Source organism: Canis lupus, chromosome 29, assembly GCF_011100685.1.
Source record: "Canis lupus familiaris isolate Mischka breed German Shepherd chromosome 29, alternate assembly UU_Cfam_GSD_1.0, whole genome shotgun sequence".
Taxonomy (NCBI): Eukaryota; Metazoa; Chordata; class Mammalia; order Carnivora; family Canidae; genus Canis; species Canis lupus.
The window spans coordinates 18,293,299-18,314,487 of record NC_049250.1 but is presented as its reverse complement, the minus strand read 5'-3'; the positions used below and the strand labels follow the sequence as shown (position 1 = coordinate 18,314,487).

At 41.5% G+C, this 21,189-nt stretch overlaps 1 protein-coding gene across 1 annotated transcript in view; it reads right to left on the bottom strand.

Annotated features, from left to right (window-relative positions):
• Window positions 1-19,224, bottom strand: part of C29H8orf34 (chromosome 29 C8orf34 homolog) — a 387,205-nt gene extending 367,981 nt beyond the window's left edge. The window contains 1 exon segment of the mRNA NM_001195666.1: window positions 19,083-19,224. Within this exon segment, the coding sequence (NP_001182595.1) occupies window positions 19,083-19,151 (69 nt within the window). The 5' untranslated portion in view covers window positions 19,152-19,224.
• Window positions 19,225-21,189: the final 1,965 nt, after the last annotated feature.

The following is a 21,189-nucleotide window of genomic DNA, read 5'->3' as shown; positions in this document are numbered from 1 at the left end:
AAGATGTGGTTTATGTATACAATGGAATATTACTCAGCTATTAGAAACGACAAATACCCACCATTTGCTTCAACGTGGATGGAACTGGAGGGTATTATGCTGAGTGAAGTAAGTCAATCGGAGAAGGACAAACATTATATGTTCTCATTCATTTGGGGAATATAAATAATAGTGAAAGGGAATATAAGGGAAGGGAGAAGAAATGTGTGGGAAATATCAGAAAGGGAGACAGAACGTAAAGACTGCTAACTCTGGGAAACGAACTAGGGGTGGTAGAAGGGGAGGAGGGCGGGGGGTGGGAGTGAATGGGTGACGGGCACTGGGGGTTATTCTGTATGTTAGTAAATTGAACACCAATAAAAATAAATTAAAAAAAAAAAGAATGAGTAGACTGAGTAAAGAAGACTATCCTGACCAAAGTGGATGGGCATCATCCAACCCACTGAGAGCCTGAAAAAGGCAGAGGAAGGGGAAAACCTACTCTCTCTGCTGAGGCTGGAATATCCACCTTCTTCCAACTCTGGACACTGATGCTCTCCTAGTTCTCAGGCCTATGGACCAGTAATGAATTGCACCACTGACTTTCCTGTTTCTGTAGCGTTGAGACAACAGATCATGGGACTTCTTGGCCTCAATCATCTGACTTAATTCTTCTGCCAAATCTATGTGTGTATGTGTGTACATAGGTTCTTTCTCTGGAGAATCCTAATACAAATATGAAACTCTGCATATATCTGCCCAGGACTTAAGAGCGACCAAACTGGTTTAAACACCATTACTGCGATAGCCAATGTAAGATAAAACTAGAGGGGAAAATCCTTTGAAGGGAATTCCTAAAAGCAGAGAAAGCTAGGTTGTTTCACTCTGCTTTTGTGATCCTCCCTAACCCAAGCCAAGAGAAAATTTATAACCTTTGTGCTAATTATGAAATCTTATCTCTCAACACATCCATACTTCTAAAGTCTGCTTCATAATTCAGAAGCTGGGACTCTGAAAACTTCATTTCCTTTGGCAGCTGGCTTCCTATTGGGTTGATACCAACAGAAGAACTTGAGGCAAACTGGAAGAGGGGAGAAGGCACTTACTCCCTCCTGCCTGCATGCTGTTCCTCTCAGTATCACCCCTTGACCCACTGGCTTCCTGTCTCTGCTTCTGTTGGCATTTGGGGAGCCACCCTCACTACAGCTCCACAGAGGTACCCAAACCATCTAGGCAAAGCGCCTTTCTTTTTTTCTTTTTTAAGATTTTATTTATTTATTCATGATAGATATGGGGGGGGGGAGAGAGAGAGAGAGAGAAAGAGAGGCAGAGGGAGAAGAAGCAGGCCCCATGCAGGGAGCCCGACGCGGGACTCGATCCCGGGTCCCCAGGATCACGCCCTGCGCCAAAGGCAGGTGCTAAACCGCTGAGCCACCCAGAGATCCCCGGTAAAGCTCCTTTCTGAGCAGGAAAGGCCCCCTCTACTGAGATTCTAAATTCTGGTAACTCGTTTCTTCCCTATGTTGCAAAGGCTCTCGGTATAACTGCTTCCTAAAGTTACTGAACTGGTGTTACCCCAGCTTTTCCCTACTTGCTTTTTCCACCCTCTGACCCCTATTCCACCAATTCCTCATAACAGAGCATCTCTGTTGAAATACTAAATGTGGTTTCTGTTTTCCAGCTTGCTCCTAATCAGTACTTAGGATTGAAACCCTCGGAGATGGAACTTGCTTGGTCATGAGCGTGAACCCCACTGCTAAACTCCTGACCAAGGAGATCACCTGTGTTTGACTGTGATAAATCACTTGGAGGAGCCTGCACCTTGGGAAACCGAACGGCTGCTACACTTGACCACTGCTGTACTAATGGTGAGCATAAGGACTGCAACTAATGATCATAAGGGGGATTTTGCCTAAATGACACCGTACAGAAATAATGGCAAGCTCAGAGTTTTAACTCTCAGCTCAAATCACAGTCAGAAAACCACAAATTTTCAGCAGCAGCTGTAAAACAATCTCTTATTTCTTAGAGCTACAGTTATAATTTCATGGAAGTGATGCTCCTCTTTGTTAAGGAGATAGTCTTATTCTGTTCGGGGGGCCTTGAATAACCTCACCTGGGCAGCTGCCTTGCAATGGGATACCTTTCTCATTAACATTCTTTTTTTTTTCTTTTAGACTAATAACTAGAATCAGGTATCCCATTCTTCCTGGCAGACAAGTAAAAAGGTTGACTCTGTAGGAGACAGCTTAGACTTTATAATATTTCCCCAATTTATTTTGGCAAAAATATGTTTAGAAATGAATTCTAAGGATATTAGATCAAAGCAAGTGCAATAATATTTTATGGAAACATCTACAGATTCCTTTTGTAAAGTGTTAGCCCTCCTGTTCTAACAATTTGACTGACACTGGGCCTCAACATAGTCCTGTATTCAGTGAGGTTGAGATGCCATAGTACATCATGATACAAAAGAAAGAATCCAAATGCTTAGAAAGATAAGAATAGTGGAGTGAATTTCTCATGTGATAACTGCACATTCGCTCACCCTTGAATCTACACAGGGACAAGGACATTTTCTTCACTAAAGCATTAGGAAATACATTAGGGAGAAGAACAAGAGCGTATCCTTGAAAAGCTCTGTGGTGGCTGTCTTCTGAAGGCCAGGGATGACAGTGAAAACCTTGCCACTAAGGCAGGCTCTGCTTTCAACTGGGATGATGGCTTCCAGAGTAACAAAGGTCAGGTGCCACTGCTTAACTTTCCCAGACAGAATGGACATATTTATTACAACAAGTAACAGGAACCAAATGATAAGCAAAATGTTCTGACCAGCAGTAGTCTTTCATATTGCCTAATAATTAATCATAGTGTCCCTAGAAGTAGAACAGATGGGCAGCCTACAGAATATTACTCTATCTATATAAAAAGAAAAGAAAAAGAAACTAAATCTGATAGGCTGAAATCTGACTTGAGTTACCCACAATGGATAGTTTGACCTCATGAAAATTTAGGGATGTACCAAGTTGGTGAAGTATCTAAGGGCCCATTAATCCTGCAAGATTATCCTCTCCAAAATGCTGCATCCACACCACCTTACCCGACAAAGGGGCAAGCTTCTGATATATTGACTACTTGAATATATTGGATAATCCATGAGGCTGCTGCTTCTGAGTGGGGTCCAGAGTAAGGCCAGACTCTGCAGCAGATCCAGCTGTAGTACATGCTGTTCTAGCACTAAATCCTTATGTCCCAGGAGATCCAATAATACTCCAAGTGTCTGGGCCAAGTGGGATGCTGCACTGAGTGGCTAGCAAGCCTGCATAGGAGAATAAGCACAGGCCTCAAGAGATTTTTAGTTAGGTTCTATGTGCTTCTCCAGACAATCAGTTTCCTTTTGAAATATATTTCTTGGTATACTACTGGACCCTAGAAGAACATCTGACCATTGGACATGAATTGGCCTTGAGACCTGAGCTGTTCATTATGAACTGGGTATTCTCTGACTACCAAACCATAAGACTGGATATTACAGAAGAAATCCAGAGCACAGTAAGCTACATATGCAGGTGGCTCAGAATCCTTACATACATACTTCTGTCATATTGCCTCCTTTCCCTCAATCTATATGTACTTCCTCATGGCAAGTTCATGATGACTCATGACTAAGGAAAAAGAAGGATAAACAAAACAAAACAAAAAACTTGAGACTTGTTTAGACCTGGTCCCTTATGACATACTGGCATAAAATCGAAGTGGACAGTTGAAGCATTATACACCCACTAAGAAGTCTTCTAGAAAGATAGAGAGAAAGGCCCCCAAGCCTTGAGAATATTTACTTGCCTACATAACTGATCTATTGCCAGAAGTAGGGATTCACTGATTTATGGACAGTAGATAATGGTGTGCCTCAAAGATCTGAAAAGAACAGAAGTAGAAGATTGGTTTAAAGGATGTCTAAGGAGAAGTATGTGAAAGAACATCTTAAAATGTGAATAAAGGTTTAAGGTTATTTGTTACCTGGATGTTTTGTAGGTTGGAATCGGAATAACAAACAACAGCATATAAACTGGGAAAAGTGGTGGCAAGAGGCATAGCACTCTAAAGCCTCTGCATTATTCAGGAGGAAGGTAAATATATTGTTCAACATGCATCCTACTGTTCTGGGGAAACCACACACATACAAAAATTAAGTTTAAAACTTCCAAAAGTAGAGGTTTTGAAAAGTCTTTTTTTAAAAAGATTTTATTTATTTATTCATGAGAGACAGAGAGAGAGAGAGAGAGAGGCAGAGACACAAGCAGAGGGAGAAGCAGGCTCCAATGCAGGGAGCCAGATGTGGAACTCGATCCTGGGTCTCCAGGATCACGCCCTGGGCTGAAGGTGGCGCTAAACCGCCGAGCCACCCGGGCTGCCCATGAAAAGTCTTAAATAGCATATTAGCAATCCAAACCCAGCAATGCAAAAAATAGATTATACATTTTGATCAGAATCAATGCAAAAATGCATTGATTGGTTTAATGCAGAACTGGTTTAATATTTTTAAAATCCAATAACGTAACTCTTCCAATAAACAGAATAAAGGAGAAAAATCATATGATAACCTCAATATACAAAATGATCTTTTAAATATTAAGTGAACTCTTTTTTTAAAGATTTATTTATTTATTTTAGAAAGAGAGGGACAGTGCAAGCAGGAGGAGGAGCAGAAGGACAAGCAGACTCTGAGCATGGAGCCCAACTCAGGGCTTGATCCCAGGGCCTTGAGATCATGATCTGAACAAAAATCAAGAGTCAGATGCTCAACTGACTAAGCCACCCAGGGGCCACCAATCTTTTTAAAGTAATCTCTATGCCCAATGTGAGGCTTTAACTAATGACCCCAAGATGAAGAGTCACATGTTCTACCAACTGAGCCAGCCAGGTGTCCCATGTGAACTCAATTTTTAACCTAAAAATCCTAGCAAACTACTAAGAGAAGGAAACTTTCCTAACTTTATAAAATATCTATTAAACAAAAAAGCCCCACTAACTTTGCAATGATCATTCCTCTTAAAATTGGAACCACTTAAAAAAATACGAAGTATTACCACTTCTTTTCAACACTGTACTCGAATTCTTAGCCCTGACTTTAAAAAAACATAAAAGAGGATCCCTGGGTGGCGCAGCAGTTTAGCGCCTGCCTCTGGCCCAGGGCGTGATCCTGGAGACCCGGGATTGAATCCCACTTCGGGTTCCCGGTGCATGGAGCCTGCTTCTTCCTCTGCCTATGTCTCTGCCTCTCTCTCTCTCTCTCTCTCTCTCTGTCTCTCTGTGTGACTATCATAAATAAATAAAATTTTAAAAAAAGACATAAAAGCTATGGAGATTGAAAAGAAACAAAGCTATCATTTTTACTACTTTTCACTAATGACAGCCATCATATGGAGGAAAAGAAAGGAAATAAAAGCTATTATGACTGGAAAGAAAGAAACAACACTGTCATTTTCACAAACGATATGGCTCTTCATAGAAAAATTCAAAAAAATTTCTAAGTAAGAATAAATAAGATAAGTTAGCATGTTTCTCCATGCACATTTAAAATCAAATTAATAAATTTCTTTCATCATAATTAAATCCACTTTCTGGTCCAATCTCCGAGAATAATCCATGGTAAAAACCCACTCATTTTCAGAGTAGGTTGGCGTTGAAGCCCTTTTGAAGCAGGACTTCACTGAACTGGATGATCCGTCAAAATCACATTTTTAAGTGTATTAAAATACAGAAGAAAGTAAGCTAATAGAAACTCTGTAGCACCTTCACTAATCCAGAGAGGAGTAAAATGACCAATTTGTCTATCATTAGCTCAGCAATGTATTTGCTTTTCACAAATGAAAACCCTGCTTGATATTAAATAAAATCTCAGTTTCAATGAAAAAAAACATCAAATTCAGATTAATTCCTATAAGCTATATGATTATGAATAACCTTCATACTTAGTCAAAATGAGCCAGCAAGGAAAAAACACCTCCATTAAAGAATCCCAGATGTATACTCCATATGAGTAACAAGGCAATCAATTAAACAAAGAGGGATGCCATTTATTTTAGCTGCATCTTCCTTAGGCTTGCATAGATTGAATGGAATCACATAAATAGTTATGCTTTTACTTTACGCAAATCACAGTATTTTTAACCACATGGATCACTTAAGACTCTTACAAACAACAGAAAATCCAAATCAGTCCATCTTACACACACACAAAAAGGGGGAATCCACTAACTCTGTAAGAGACTACAAAGATTTTCATTCCTTTTACTTCATGGATCATCTCTTAACCTTCTCTGAGATCTTGGCATATTTTTCATTTGTGAAACCTAGAAGTGGTGGAAAGGTTTAACCAGCTCTATGGTAAAACAAAGATTAGCTTGTGTTTCTGCAAACCATGCTGTTTTTCTGCATTTATTCATTCAACAAGTACTTAATTAAATTCTTAAGTGCAAATACTACAAATTAGATACTCAGAAGGAATATTAGAGGAAAGAAAGCCAACAGTATAGTCAGAAAGACAAACCACAGCCCAGAAAGTAGTGAAGTAACATTGTGATTAACCCCAAAAGTGAGTAGCACAGCCCCCATGTGCCACAGGAATTCACAGAAACAGAAAATCTAGGGTTGCCAGAGATGTCCAAAATATTTAATTAAAGAGACAAAACATGAACTATCCCTTAATGAGTGGTTGATACTCAGACAGGAAAACGTAGGTTCTGGGGTATGTGCCCAGATTCTCCCTTCAGAAACAAAAGCTCATTCTGCAAGTTGCCAGGAGTGTTGGCTGTTGGGAGGCTCTCACCTATGGCCTGGTCCAGAATTGTCCTTCCAGGAAGGCAGTTGACTCATCCAAGGTCACATTCTCTCTCTCTCTCTCTGGAGGAAGCTTGCTTCTAATCACTGAAGTACAAAGGCCCAGCCTCCATGCTTCTATTGGATTGGCCTTAAAGGCCCCCCCACTTCAAGGCTCTCCCGGTGGGGGTCCCGATGTGATAAGCCCAGCGTTTTATTATTACCGGCCTCACAGTTCACTTTGTTCCTCCACTCAAACCCACCTCCTTCACTCCCTTCAAGGTGCTGTTCCCATGAGCACTCCCCAATTAACCCTCTGCATGTATATCTCCACCCCAGCATCTGTCCCCCAGGATACCTAGTCTAAGATATTGTAGAAAAGGGACAAAATACTCAGTGTAGACAGAATACCAAGCAAATACTTGGCATTACATGTAGTAGGGGGAATTGGACAAATGAGCCTGGCTCACACTGAAAGCAGTATGGTTAAATAGATTTTGGAGGATGCCGAATGCCACCCTACTTTGGAATTCATCCCATAATTCAGTGCTCCAAAACTGTTGCATCTTTGATGGCCCAGGACGGTGAATCCAACCTCCTGGATGTCTGGACACAGAGTTAAAAGTGACAAAGTGTAAGCATGAACATTCCCTAAAGTTTGATTACCTCCAAACTTTACATGAACCTCGCATTTTGCCCACAGTTACCAGCATTTGTCAAAATGAATGCATACTCTTGTTTAAGCATGGCCATAATGAGTGGAGAAATAGAGTGTGTGCATATGTGTGTGCAGTGTGTGTTCACAATTCTCAATGTTTTTTCAGTTCTTTAAAGAGGGTTTAAAAAAAAGGGAGGATGGGTAAAAATGATAGTTGGGTTATATTTGAAAATGTTGACTCACTCCTGCCTTCCTCAGTACCATTTCTACCCACCTGATGCTCATTTCCTTGCTACCTGTTCCTAGCCTGTCATAACCATCATTTCTGATCTGTCTACTCAATGAGGGGTTTTCCTCTCAGCCTTTCCCAAGAGGCCCCATTAAGGTTTTAGTTGACAAGAAATTCAGTACTAATATGCAAATACAATATGCATGTGGGAGTCAGTACGGGCCTCAAGAAGACAAAATCATCTAAAATAAATAACAATACTAAAAGCAATAGCGCAGTAACATGAAGAGCTTAGAAAACCAGAATGGAAAAAAAGAAAAAGAAAAAGAAAAGAAAACCAGAATGGCTATGGGAGCAAAAATAGCCCCTCTACTCAGTACTTCATATAAAAGCTATATACCCCATTCCTATCTTTTTGCATATGTTACATAGTTATAATAATGTCAGACATTATTATAATCTAGAATTCACCTTTTCTACATTTTTAGTGGATCCATAAGATCTCATCTAGAGCAAAGTTTATTTAACCTTTTAAGAAAATGTTTAGTCAGAAGAATAAGAATAAATAGCTAATTGTAGGAAATGGGCTACCGTGCATTGTAGAAATAGGTCAAAGAACAAGGTTGACAAAGTCCCTTTCCTTGTGGAGGTTTAATTAAGAAAGGGAGCCCAACACTAAACAAATAAATGAGAAAATGCCACACTTGATGAGTGCTGTAGCGGAATAAAACAAGGTGGCATGGTAGAGTTTGATGGGAAACTGTCGAATCTGAGTGGTCTATGAGGGCCTCTCTGACAATAATACATTTAAACCTGAGAACTGCACAGCAAGAGGAGCTGGCCATGTGAGGCATGTGAGAGAAAACTTTTAAGCAGAGAAAACAGATCATGCAAAAGTCCCAAGTCTCAAAGCCTGCCTTTCAGGCAGCTTCGTCTCTGCTACTCATAAGGCTAACCCTGGGAGATATTGTCCTGCAAATATATTCTCACTAGACAATCCAGAATGAGCCAAACATTTTTAGAAAGAAAAACAGCTATCATGTGTAACAACAGGAAACAGAGGATTCAAATATATCCTATGATGTGCCTAAATTATTTGGACCAAGAGTAAGTCATTTTACTATTTATAGAACATATTCATCCTTATGTCAGAAAGAAGTTAAAGTATTTTCCAAAGAAGTATAAATTATGATCAAATGGCATAAATAAAAAGTGGAAGGAAAAAGATAAACAAGTAGACAATGTGGGGAAAAGAATGAAGGCATAAATGCTCATGACAAAGGCATTTTCATATACTATTGGTGGGAATGTAAGTTGGAGAGAGGTGAAATAGATAAAAGAAATTAATAATACACTTATCTTCAGGAGTCCTGAGAAATGCATAAAATTGCTGAATCATTACACTGTACATCTGAAACTCATGTAATGCTGTAGGTTAATTATACCTCAAAAAAGGAAAAAAAATGTTCATGATCATGGTCTGCATTCTGGCTACCACTAGGTATGAATCTTCCAGAAAGAAGGGGGTTTCTTATCATTGTGAGAAGTATACTCTTGATCCTCCTCACATATTTCACCCATCCCCACCCACCCACATACCCTCTGGTTTGTTCTCCATAGTTGGGTGTACTTTTCAGCTTGTCTCTTTTTTCTTTGTTTTGTTTCTTAAATTCTATATATGAATGAAATCATATGGTATTTGTCTTTCTCTTTTTTTTTAAAGATTTTATTTTTATTTGTTTATTCATGAGAGACACAGAGAGAGAGAGGGAGAGAGAAAGAGGCAGAGACACAGGCAGAGGGAGAAGCAGGCTCCATGCAGGGAGCCTGACATGGGACTCGATCCCAGGTCTCCAGGATCAGGCCCTGGGCTGAAGGCAGCGCTAAACCACTGAGCCACCCAGGCTCCCCTATTTGTCTTTCTCTGATTGACTTATTTAATTTGGCATAATGCCCTCTAGATCCATCCATGCTGTTGCAAATGGCAAGATTTCATTCTTTTTATGGCTAAGTAATATTCCTGTGTGTGTGTGTGCGCGCGCGCATCACATCTGCTTTTATCCATTCATCTATCAATGGACTGTGAGGGCTAATTCCATAATTTGGCTACTACAAATCACATCAAACATAGGGGTGCATATATCCTTTCAAATTAGTATTTTTATATTCTTTGGATAAACAGCCAGTAGAACTACTAGATCATTTGAGATAGTTTTATTTTTAATTTTTTGAGGAACTTCTATACTGTCTTCTACAGTGGCTGTACCAGCTTACATTCCCACCAACAGTGCATGAGGGTTCCTTTTTCTTAGCATCTTCATCAACACTTACTTGTTGTGTTTTTTATTTTAGCCATTCTGACGGAGGTAAGGTTCATACACCATCTTTGACATTATAGAACTGAACAATAGTTCTCATACAAGGATGCTGCCTAATGCAATGAACATGCCCCTCCATCATAACCTTTAAAAGATGACAAAACTGTATTTTCATGGTCTGATTCTTATAAGTCTCAATAAAAGTTTCTTAAATCCCTCCTCTGCATAGCTCAGTGAAAGTAATTCAATAGTGGGTTACCCTATGCTGAATGGGGACCCAAGTCACTGTTCAACTAACTTTATCAAAACCATGTTTGCTGGGCAGCCAAGGTGGCTCTATGGTTTAGCGCCGCCTTCAGCCCAGGGCTTGATCCTGGAGACTGGGGATCGAGTCCCACATCGGGCTCCCTGCATGGAGCCTGCTTCTCCCTCTGCCTGTGTCTCTTCACTCCCCCCCACCCCCACCGCACCGTGCTCTCTCTCTCTGTGTCTCTCATGAATAAATAAAATCTTAAAAAAAAAAAAAATGTTTGCTAATAACCTGAGAACTTAGTGTACATGACCTTCTTGAATTATTCACTAATTATTTCTCAAAATTGAACTATTGATAAACCTAGCAACACTGATCTCTGTTCTGGATTCCCTATCAATCCAAGGACTGTGGCAGTGGATGTTGCCTCAACATCTTAACTGAATTTAAAGAAAGGGTTCAATTTAAAATAATTCTGTGAAATCTAGAACTTTAAGCTTCCACAAAGTAGAATATTTGTCATCTGTATACTTTAAGAGTGTTATTTTTCAAATCATTGCTATAACACTAAGAAGGAAGATAATAAAAAATGATTCAATAAATATTTTCAGTCAGAATAGAATAATGTTCTGCATTTAATAAACTGTAGCTGGTTTTAATTACCATTTTATATAATGCTAAGATGATTATTATACATTGTAAACAAAAAATACAACTGAAAAAAATGAAATAACTAAAACAATACCAGGTCCTCTGGAGAGAATTCATAGGAGTAAAATAGCATTAAAATAAAAATAATATCTCAAAAACATACAGCTACAATAAATCTTTTTTAAAAAAGATATTATTTATTTATTCATGAGAGGTACAGAGAGAGAGGCAGAGACATAGGCAAAGGGAGAACCAGGCTCCTTGTAGGGAGCTGGATGCCAGACTGAATCCCCAGACCCCAGGATCATGCCCTAAGCTGAAGGTAGACACTCAACCGCTGAGCCACCCAGGCATCCTTACAATAAATCTTATACAATAAGTTCACTTCATACAAATAGATATATTATTTCAATGTACAGACAAATCAAATGTATTCTCAATTCAATATAGCTAGTCACTTTCAATTTAGATCATGTTCAAAAAAATGCAGAAATAGCAGGAGTTAGACACTCCTTTATGCTCCAGGCTACACTTCAAAAAGAAAAGTTCTCTTTTTTATGTTAAAGGAACAACTTACAACCTAAAACTATCAGGGTGTTTCATGTAGAACATTATCCAAAAATCAGATCACTTAGATATTTTTAATAATTCATGTTTATATATCTTACTGTTGCTAAGAACTTCCAGGAACAAAAACAACAGAAACTACTCTATTTAACATATTTACTTTCTACCTTATTTAATTTACATACTTTCGGGATCCCTGGGTGGCGCAGCGGTTTAGCGCCTGCCTTTGGCCCAGGGCGCGATCCTGGAGATCCGGGATCGAGTCCCACGTCGGGCTCCTGGTGCATGGAGCCTGCTTCTCCCTCTGCCTGTGTCTCTGCCTCTCTCTCTCTCTCTCTGTGTGACTATCATAAATAAATAAAAATTAAAAAAAAAATTTACATACTTGATTCTATGGCAAATTTCTTGAAAACCAATCAATAAATCTGAATTTCAAATATTAATTTCTTACTTCTATTTGTATAATGATGGACTGTATTGATGAACATGAAAATGGAGCAAGCATATAAACAGAAAACCACGGTGGGCTTTAGTAAAATTACCAGAATATGATAGTTGAGAGTGTCCCAAGTATAATCAGTCTTTTCTAAGTACTTAGGAGTTTATTTATATTTCTCAGTACATAATACATCACCCAATAAATATGTACCAAATGAATGTAAATGATGTTCCAAACATCATGTACCAAAAGATTTAATAGCTTTTGAAAAGATAACAAAGTCATAATGAATTCTCAAGAAAGTGAAATCTCCTATAAACTGCTGAGAAATTCTCAGACTTCTAGTGGCAAGTGATTATTCATAACCAAACCACACTTTCCAAATCTGATAGGTTGGTCCTGATCTTTTTTATTCATAAAGGTATTTGACAATTATTCAGTAGAACACCTATTATGTACCAAACATTTGATAGGCATGAAGATATAAGCAGTTAAAAAGTTGACAAAATATCTTCCTATAAGAAGCTTATATTCTAGTGGGATAAACAGAGTATAAACTGAAATCAAAGGAATAAATCCAACAAAATAATATCCAATGACAATAAGGGTTACAAAAAAAAATCACACTACAGAGAATAGCAGAAGAGGCTGGATCTATTTGTGCTATTTTAGTTGAGGCTAATCCAGGTTTCCTCTCTGAGACAACACTTATTCAAGATTGTTTTCTAATTACATATAATGTCTCCAAATTTAGCCAAAGTATACTTTTGTGATAGAGCCAACAAGCAAGACTTGCCCCCACTGCTGAACAAAGAACACACATACACACACACACACACACATTTTGCCTGGCCAAATGTTATTTTCCTTTCTACCTGTGCCACAATTCTTCAGAGATACCAGAACTACAACCTAAAAAAGCAGATGCACATTTTGAATTAGTTCTAATTTCAGGATACTAGAAGGCCATCCTCCAAAAGCAACTCTCCACACAGTCTGTCACTGAGTTATCAATATTAATACAAAAGAGAAGTAGTAGCATCTAATGTGATGGCAGCCAAAACTTACTGGGTGTATATTAGGTGCCAGGCACTGGAATGGGTTCTTTAGTCTCTATTTTACTTCATATATTCCTCATAAAGTCCCTCTTAGGTATTATTTTGCAGATGAGGACACTGATGTTCAGAGATCAAATAAAGTGCTCTAGGTCAAGCAGACAATAAATGACTGCTAAGCTTGAATTATCTCCAAAGATCACCTACTTCATCCTATATAACTGTGTCATTCAACTTCATGCAAATGCACTTGAGGGGTGTTCTGCAGTTGTTGCATAGAGTGGCCTACAAATGTCGACCAGATCCTGTTGGTTGATGTGTAGTTGAGGTCCTCTTTAGTATTCCTGATTTGCTGTAGAGTGTTTCTTCCAATTGTCAAGAGAAGAGTTTTAAATTCTCTAACTGTGGTTGTGGATTTGTCTATTTCTCTGCTTAAGTCTACCAGTTTCTGCCTCACTCTGCAGCTCTGTTGTTCAATGCATGAACACTTAAGACTGCTATTTTTCTTGGTGGGTTGACTCTTATATTACTATATAATGACAGTTCCTATCTCTGGTAATTTTCTATCCTCTGAAGTCTACTTTATCTGGTCTTAAAATAGCCACTCCTCTTCTCTTTTGACATTTGCATATTTTTTCTATTCTTTTACTTTTAGCCTGCTTATATCTTTGTATTTTAAATCAGTTTCTTAGATACAGTATATGCTTGGGTCATGTTTTTAAGTCCACTCGGACAATCTCTGTGTTTTTTTTTTTTAATCTCTGTGTTTTAATTGGTATATTTAGGCCATTTGCATTTAATTTAATTATTGGCATATTAGGGCTAAAGTCGGCCATGTTATTTTTTGTTTTCTGTTCTTTGTTTTTCTTCTTCTTATTCCTGTGAGTTATTTGAAAATTTTTTATAACTCCATCTTAAATTACTACAGTTTGTGGGACACCTGGGTGGCTCAGTCGGTTGAGCATCTGCCTTTGGCTCAAATCATGATCTTAGGGTCCTCCTTAAGCTCAGGTCATGATCTCAGGGTCCTAGGATCAAGCTCCTATGTCAGGCTTCCTGCTGTAGGGAGTCTGCTTCTCCCTCTCTCTCTGCTTCTCCTCCCACTCATGTTCTCTCTCTCTAATAAATAAATGAAATCTTTTTTAAAAAAATCAATTAAATTACTAGAGTGCTTTAAAAAGATTTTATTTATTCATTTGAGATACAGAGCACGAACACAGGGGCAGAGGGAAAAGGAGAAGCAGACCCCCTGCCAAGTAGGGAGCTAGAAGCAGGACTCGATCCTGGGACCCCAGGACCATGACCTGAGCTGAAGGCAGATGCTTAACTGACTGAACCACCCAGGTGCCCCACATTACTAGCATTTTTGAGGGCATCATTTCATATAGCCTTTTTAGAGGTTGCTTTAGGTATGACATTTTATATATGAAACTTATCAATGAGTGTTTTTGTTTTACCAATATAAGTGAACGATAGAAACCTTACCTCCTTTGCTCCCCTTTACTCTCTCTTGCTTAAAATACAACTGTCTTAAATACTTCCTTTACAGAATCACGTCTGATTCTGTTATAATTTTTGCTTCAAGCATCAAACATAATTTAGAAAACTTGAGAAGAAAAATGTATTATATTTAGTCATATTTTTGCTCTTTCCATGTTCTAAAGGTTCCAAATGTTCTAAAATTTTTTTCTTTTCTAATTTTCTCTCTTTTTAGAGAACTTCCATTACCGATACTTTTAGGGTAGACCGGCTGGTGACAAAATCTTGATTTCTCCTTCATTTCTTTTTTATTTTCTTTTTTTTTTTTTTTTTTTAGTTTCAGAGGTAGAATTGGTGATTCAGTTGCATATAACACTCAGTGCCCATTACCCAGTTACCCCATTCCCTTACCCACGTGCCCTCCAGCCACCATCAGTTTGTTTCCTAGAGTTCAGCATCTCCTATGGTGCAGCAATGTCCACAATGTCAAAATATGATTTCCCCTTCATTTCTAAAGGATATTTTCTCTGAGTACAGAACTCTAGGCTCTTTGTTTCAGCACCCGAAAAATGCTGTACCACCTCCCCCTGACATCCACAGGTTTGATGAGAATCTGCTGTCATTCAAATTGTTTTTCCTGTATAGGTGTGATATTTTTCTCTTGTTGGTTTCAAGATATATTTTGTCGTCCCCTCCCCCCCACACACACACCCAGAAGTTTAGTTATAATGTATATTGGCATGGAATTCATGGCAGTAGCAGCCTCATTACCACTCAGCAGTGTAGAAAGTCCTGACTCTTTTCCAGGCCTCCTCTTACATGACCCCAGTGAGGAGGGAGAAGAATGTCTCACTGCTAGGGATGAGAGAAGTCAGGCTTCCTACATAGTCTCCACAGACACTGGTCTCACATAGGGGTAAAGATGGGGCCACAATGTAAATGTAAATGAAAACCACAATGAGAGATCACACAAATCTATTAGAATGGCTATCATTACAAAGACAGATGATACCAAGTTTTGGTGAGAATGTGGAACAACTGGAACTCTCATACAATGTTCATAGGAATGTAAAATTGTACATACACTTTTCAAAACTAGTGGCTAATGTCCTAAAAAGTTAAACATATGCCTATTATATGATCCAGCCAATCTATTCCAGGTTTTTACCCAAGAAAAACAAAAGCATACATCCATACAGAATACTACTCAGTAATTAAAAGATATAAATTATTGATACATGACACAACATAGATTATTATAAAATAATTATGTTGAGTGAAAGAAGATGTGCCCCCCAAAAGTACATAGTGTATGATCTCATTTATACAAAACTCTAGAAAAGGAAAACTGTTCCATAGTGAAAGAAAGAAGACCTGGGGAGGTGGTGGTAGTAAAGAAAGGTACAAAGGAGGAATTACAAAGAAAGGGGCAGTCTAGACAACAGGAAGGAGGGAGGGCATATGAGGAGCATGTCCTAACTGAGTCCTTCCAGGGAATTCCAAACAGCATTTCCACTACTTATTATAGCCTCTATGCCACTTGACTAAGTGCAAATTCATAATACAGAAACTCTATTGTAAAGAAGGAGAAATAGTCTCTCTGCCTCAGTACCCTTCCTGGTGTTCCAGCACTCTTGTGCATTTGGGTTCTTTTTTAATATTTTTGTTGATATTCCAATAAAATTTTGGAAGAAGAAGAGGAAAATGCATAGGCTTAGTTGACCAGAATTGTAAATGTTCTTTACTGAGAATTATAGTTTGTTACTTTCTGGTTTTCATGTATAAACTACTAATACAATTCTTAACTAAATTCACATAATTTGATGTTTAATAAAAAACCCATGGGTGAACTATTTGTTAAATACTTATTTCCTAGATTTTTTTATTAACATTTTTTTAGTTTTGAAATAACTGTAAATTTACAGGAAAAGTATAAGAATAGCACAGATAACTCCATACACCCTTCACCTAGAGACCCCATTCAGTTTTGGAGAACTTTATATGTGCTGCAAAATACTGTACTTTGGTGAAAACCAAACCATTTCACATCTTGCCAATTAATTAAGAAGTTACATGTGGAAATCTATATTAAATAGGATTACAGTTCTAATTTATTGAAGTGATGTCAAGCATTCCTTATAGATTGATGCCTAGGCTATTCGCTACTAACCTGTCTTGAATAAGCCAATGAGAATATTAAAAGTATTCCATCTTACAAAAATTTCAAAGAGTTTGTGGAATATACGTCATTATTACTTTATTCACCTTACATTTTTATATTACTTAATTAAAATATCATTACTTAAGACCCTAATGCAATGATTTCTAAGCATGGTTTTATAATGTGTCAAAGCATGTCAAATCATATTTGAAGGCAACATAAGTTTATGCTCTTAAGTCACCTGTAAACAAGATTTATTTTCATCTAAAGGAGTTTAGAAATACAATATTGTGTACAGTTTTGGTAGAAGTTAGCTATTTTCTCCCTTCAATTATTTGAAGTGCAAATAAACCCTCAAAAATTAACCACTCATCACTGCAATCTAAGCTGATGGGGATGTAGGTAATATATCGCCCCCCAAAAATCCATAAGATACACAGCATACAATTTTATCATTGTTTGATTTGGGGGGAAGAGGTCTTATGATTTCATGAGACAATTCTGTCATCATTTAAAATTCATCAGTGCAGCGGCATCCGGGTGGCTCAGTTGGTTAAGCGTCTGCCTTCAGCTCAGGTCATGATCCCAGCCTGGGGTGGGGGGTGGGGGGATGGCGCCCCCCCATCAGGCTCTCTGCTCAGCAAGGAGTCAGCTTCTCCCTCTCCCTGTGCCTCTCCTCCCTGCTCACGTGCTCTCTCTCTCTCACTCTCTCTCAAATAAACAAAATCTTTTTAAAAAAATCATCAGCACAAAACTATCTAATGAGCTAGTTTAAAAAAAAAATGAGCACCTGATAAAAATCAAATTGGATTTTATTTCCCAATCACGTAGAAAGTTTACATATATTTCAAACTCCATTATTATCACTTGGAGAGAGTCTCAGGAATCTTAAAATGCCAATAAATCTATTAAAAACAATTCACATGTTCTCCTGGGTAAATTGTACTTTATATTCTAGGGGAGTGGAGACCCTATAAAAGTATTTCTTTTATGTTTGTTTTGACACAATACACTGTGTCACAAAGGGTTATTATGATTCTGCTTTTAATAGACTTATGTAGAGTCTCTAATCATTAGACTCAAGAAAAACAATCTGGTCGCTCCAGCAATTCTTTTGCTTTCATATATGGACTTCCTTTACTAACACTTTTGGCAGAAACAAGAATCAAGACGTGCCTTATAGGACTTTATGACTCTCTACAACGAGTTTCAGTTGAAACAATGGCCGTGTCTGTCGAGATAGAACAATATTAACTTAAAGTTGGGCAGCAGAAAAACTTGAGATCTTGCAAATCTCAGTTACCTGAAACCCATCCTTCCCTATCGGATCACATCCCTGTCTGCCTCTCCCTTTTTTCTGCTAAGATATTATTTCACTTTATTTATTTATTTCTTTTTTCCTCTCTGCAGTTAACTCTCTTCTCATCAATACTAGGGAAACAGCTCCATTCTCTAGCTCTTCCCTCTGTGCGTGCCAGCCTTATTCGGACACCGCAGACACGTAACCCCCCAATAATGACCACAACTGGGTTTTTTTTTGGGGGGGGGGTCTTGACCCCTCCCTGCCCGATCGTCTCCTCTCAGTGCCCAGCTGGGCCATCGAATGGGGACGGGCCGTGGGCTTCCCTCCCCGCGGCACCGGCATCTGCCCGGCGCCCTGGCTGCCCGCGGGACGCTTCGCCAGCGCCCGGTTCGGGCTCCTGTTCTTTTTCTCCTGTGCTCCCGCTCTTCCTTTCTGCTACTGTATTTCTGTCATCAGTTCTTTGATGGCGAGACAACAGCTCAGAGCTACACGTCTCCACTCGTAAATACGTGTCTGCTTCTCCTGAACCTCTCTCCGCCCCCTTCTCCCCCTAACACATGTAGGGTCTGCAATGCAAGGGGCTCTCCTTCCATCCAGGGATCCATGTCGGCGTCTCAGGGTGACAATTTCATTCAACGCGCCAGCACCCCCCGAAGCCTGCTCCTTACCAGTTTCCGTTTTCCCCCAGTTAACCACATCGTTTCCCATTGCCAAGCACCTCTTCCACCTTTCTGGGTTTCTAGTACTGCCCATATTAAAAAAAAAAAAAAAAAAAAAAAAAAAAATTCCAGCATGCAGTATAGTGCAGATCGCAGGAGGAAAGTGTGCGTGTGCGAGACAGTCCGAGAGTGTGCATCTGTCCGTCTCGGCCGCTCTGGGTCCTGTGCAGGAGGCTGCGGGGTGCAGGACAGTGCGACCGCTCCAACTTGCCCTGCCCGACTCCCGCCTCAGGTGGACCGTCTCCGGCTCACCTGTCCGCGCCCAGGTAACCCGCGAGGCGCCCGCCCGGCCGCGTCCCCGGACACCTGGCCCGGCCGGAGCGAACGCCCAAGCCCTGGCGCCGCGCGGCCGCCTCCTCCCGCGCCTCCGTCCACTGTCCCTCCTCCGTCCGGGTGTTCGGGACCGTCTCCCGCGCACACAGACGGGACCGCCCTCCTCCACAGCGCCCTACCTCAAACAGGGGACCGATCCTGTTCTTCTCCAGGTAAGCCTGGATCCGGGATTGCTGGTGAGACGCCATGGAGAGACGGACGGGGCCGCGGAGAGTGCGGGAGAGGCGCGCGGCCGTGCGGCTCGGCCGGGGGACAGCCCTCCTGCTCCCCTGGGGCTGGGGCCGGGGCCGGGGCCGGGACAGGCGCTCCGGAGCCTCGGCTCCCCCGGGCCGCGCGCGTGGGCTGCACCCGGGGAGCGGCGAGCGCGTGGGGCGCCGAGAGCCGCCAACTCAGCCAACTCCGAGGCGAGCGAGAACTCCTTCGCCGCGTTCCGCTCCCCGCGCCCACCTCCGCCGCTCCTGCAGCGCGCGGCGCCGGGGGGAATCCTAGGCGGAGGCTCCAGGCTCCGCGCGCCCCCGGGCGGCAGCAGCGGGAGCCGGAGCCGGAGCCGGAGCCGGAGCCGGGAGGCGGGAGGCGGGAGGCGGGAGGCGGGCGCGGCTCGGCGCGGCTCGGCGCGGCTCGGCGCGGCGCGGGGGGCGCCCTCGGGCGGCGGGGGCCGCGGGGCTCGAACTCGCCGCGAGCGTGCGTGTGCCTGCGTGTGTGGCCGCGCGCCCGCCCGCGAGCGTCCCCTCCCGGCAGCGCGGGCCTCTCCGCGGGCCGCGCCCGCCCTGCCCGCCCGCGCTCCCCGGCGACGGCGCCGCCCGAAGCCAATGGTGAAGGTGCTTCTTTCAGAGTGCTCCGAGGTCTGGAGCGTGTTGGCTCCGCGGGGCAGCTCCAGAGGCGGCTCGGAAGGGGTCGCGCCCCCCGGCCGCGGGGCGTCTGGCCTGGGCACCTCGCGCTCTGCCTGCACGGCTGGGGCTCGAGAGCGCGCGCGGGAGGAGGCGGGTGGGCCTGCGGGCTGGGCGCCAAGATGAAGCCGCCCTCCCGTCGGTGTCTGGCGCGGCCTGGAGCCAGTCCAGGAGCCAGGGGCTGGGGCCCCAGCCGAAGGCTCCCCAGCGTGCAGGGCACCCAAGCCTGGGAGCCACCCTGCAGCTCCTGACCGGGAGAAGGGATAGCAGCGAGCCGGCCCTCCCTTCTGATTTTGAATTCCTGATCCACGGAGGGTTTTGTGGATTACAATCCACAGGTAATGATGCTTGGATGTCTATAGCTACACCCCACATACTCCTCTGTTCCACTCAGATAGTCCTCCAGGCGCTTGATGAGATCCTCAGGTTTAGCCCATACCTTGCTTACTATTCAGGGACCCTTTCCTAGTCGAGGATCAACAGACTGCACAGGTTTCTTCACAGAGTTATCTTGAGGGCTACATGGAGGTCTCCAAAGACGATTTCCGTAGCTCCCAACCGTGATGTGCTACCAAAATAAAGATTTGTGTTGGAGAATATGAAGGTTTAGAATGAAGGGAATAGTTGTACCTAAAGCCTACTGCAACAGTATCGATTTATTTTTCTTTCTGTGTCCTGGATTTCTGTAATTCATAATTTCTTTGTTGGTATTGATGTTTTTTTCTCTTCTGGATGACTGCCTAAACAGATCTACCTATATGGAAACATGCAATAGTTAAGAATGGAATATTCCAGAAAGTACTGTTCATTCCATCTAATAATTCATGTAAGAAATCTGCCAGAGTACCTAATAGCTTAACCATCACCGATACTTGAATTACACATGGTTTGGAGTGAAACAATCCCCCGGTTATTACTTTTACAATCAGACTTGAGAGATCTGCCCAGAGGGAGTTAACTGAATAGCAGTGAAGTGCCTAGTATTGTCGTGTTTTCCATAATGGATCATAAGTATGCCTACTTATAATTTTCAAAATATATTTAGGAGAAATGAAATATACATAGTGCATATCCACATTTTTATTTGCTAGAAGGTATTGTATAGAGCCATCTAAGACCCCCTAAAAAGTCAAGTACTTTTGATACCACATCGTGCTGGAGAATCAAAGTTCTTCCAAAAGACACAAGGAAGATGTGTCTTTAAATTGGATAATTAGGGACACCTGGGTGGCTCAGGGGTTTGGTGCCTGCCTGTGGCCCAGGGCGTGATCCTGGAGTCCCAGGGTCGAGTCCCGCATCCAGCTCCCTGCGTGGAGACTTGCTTCTCCCTCTGCCTATG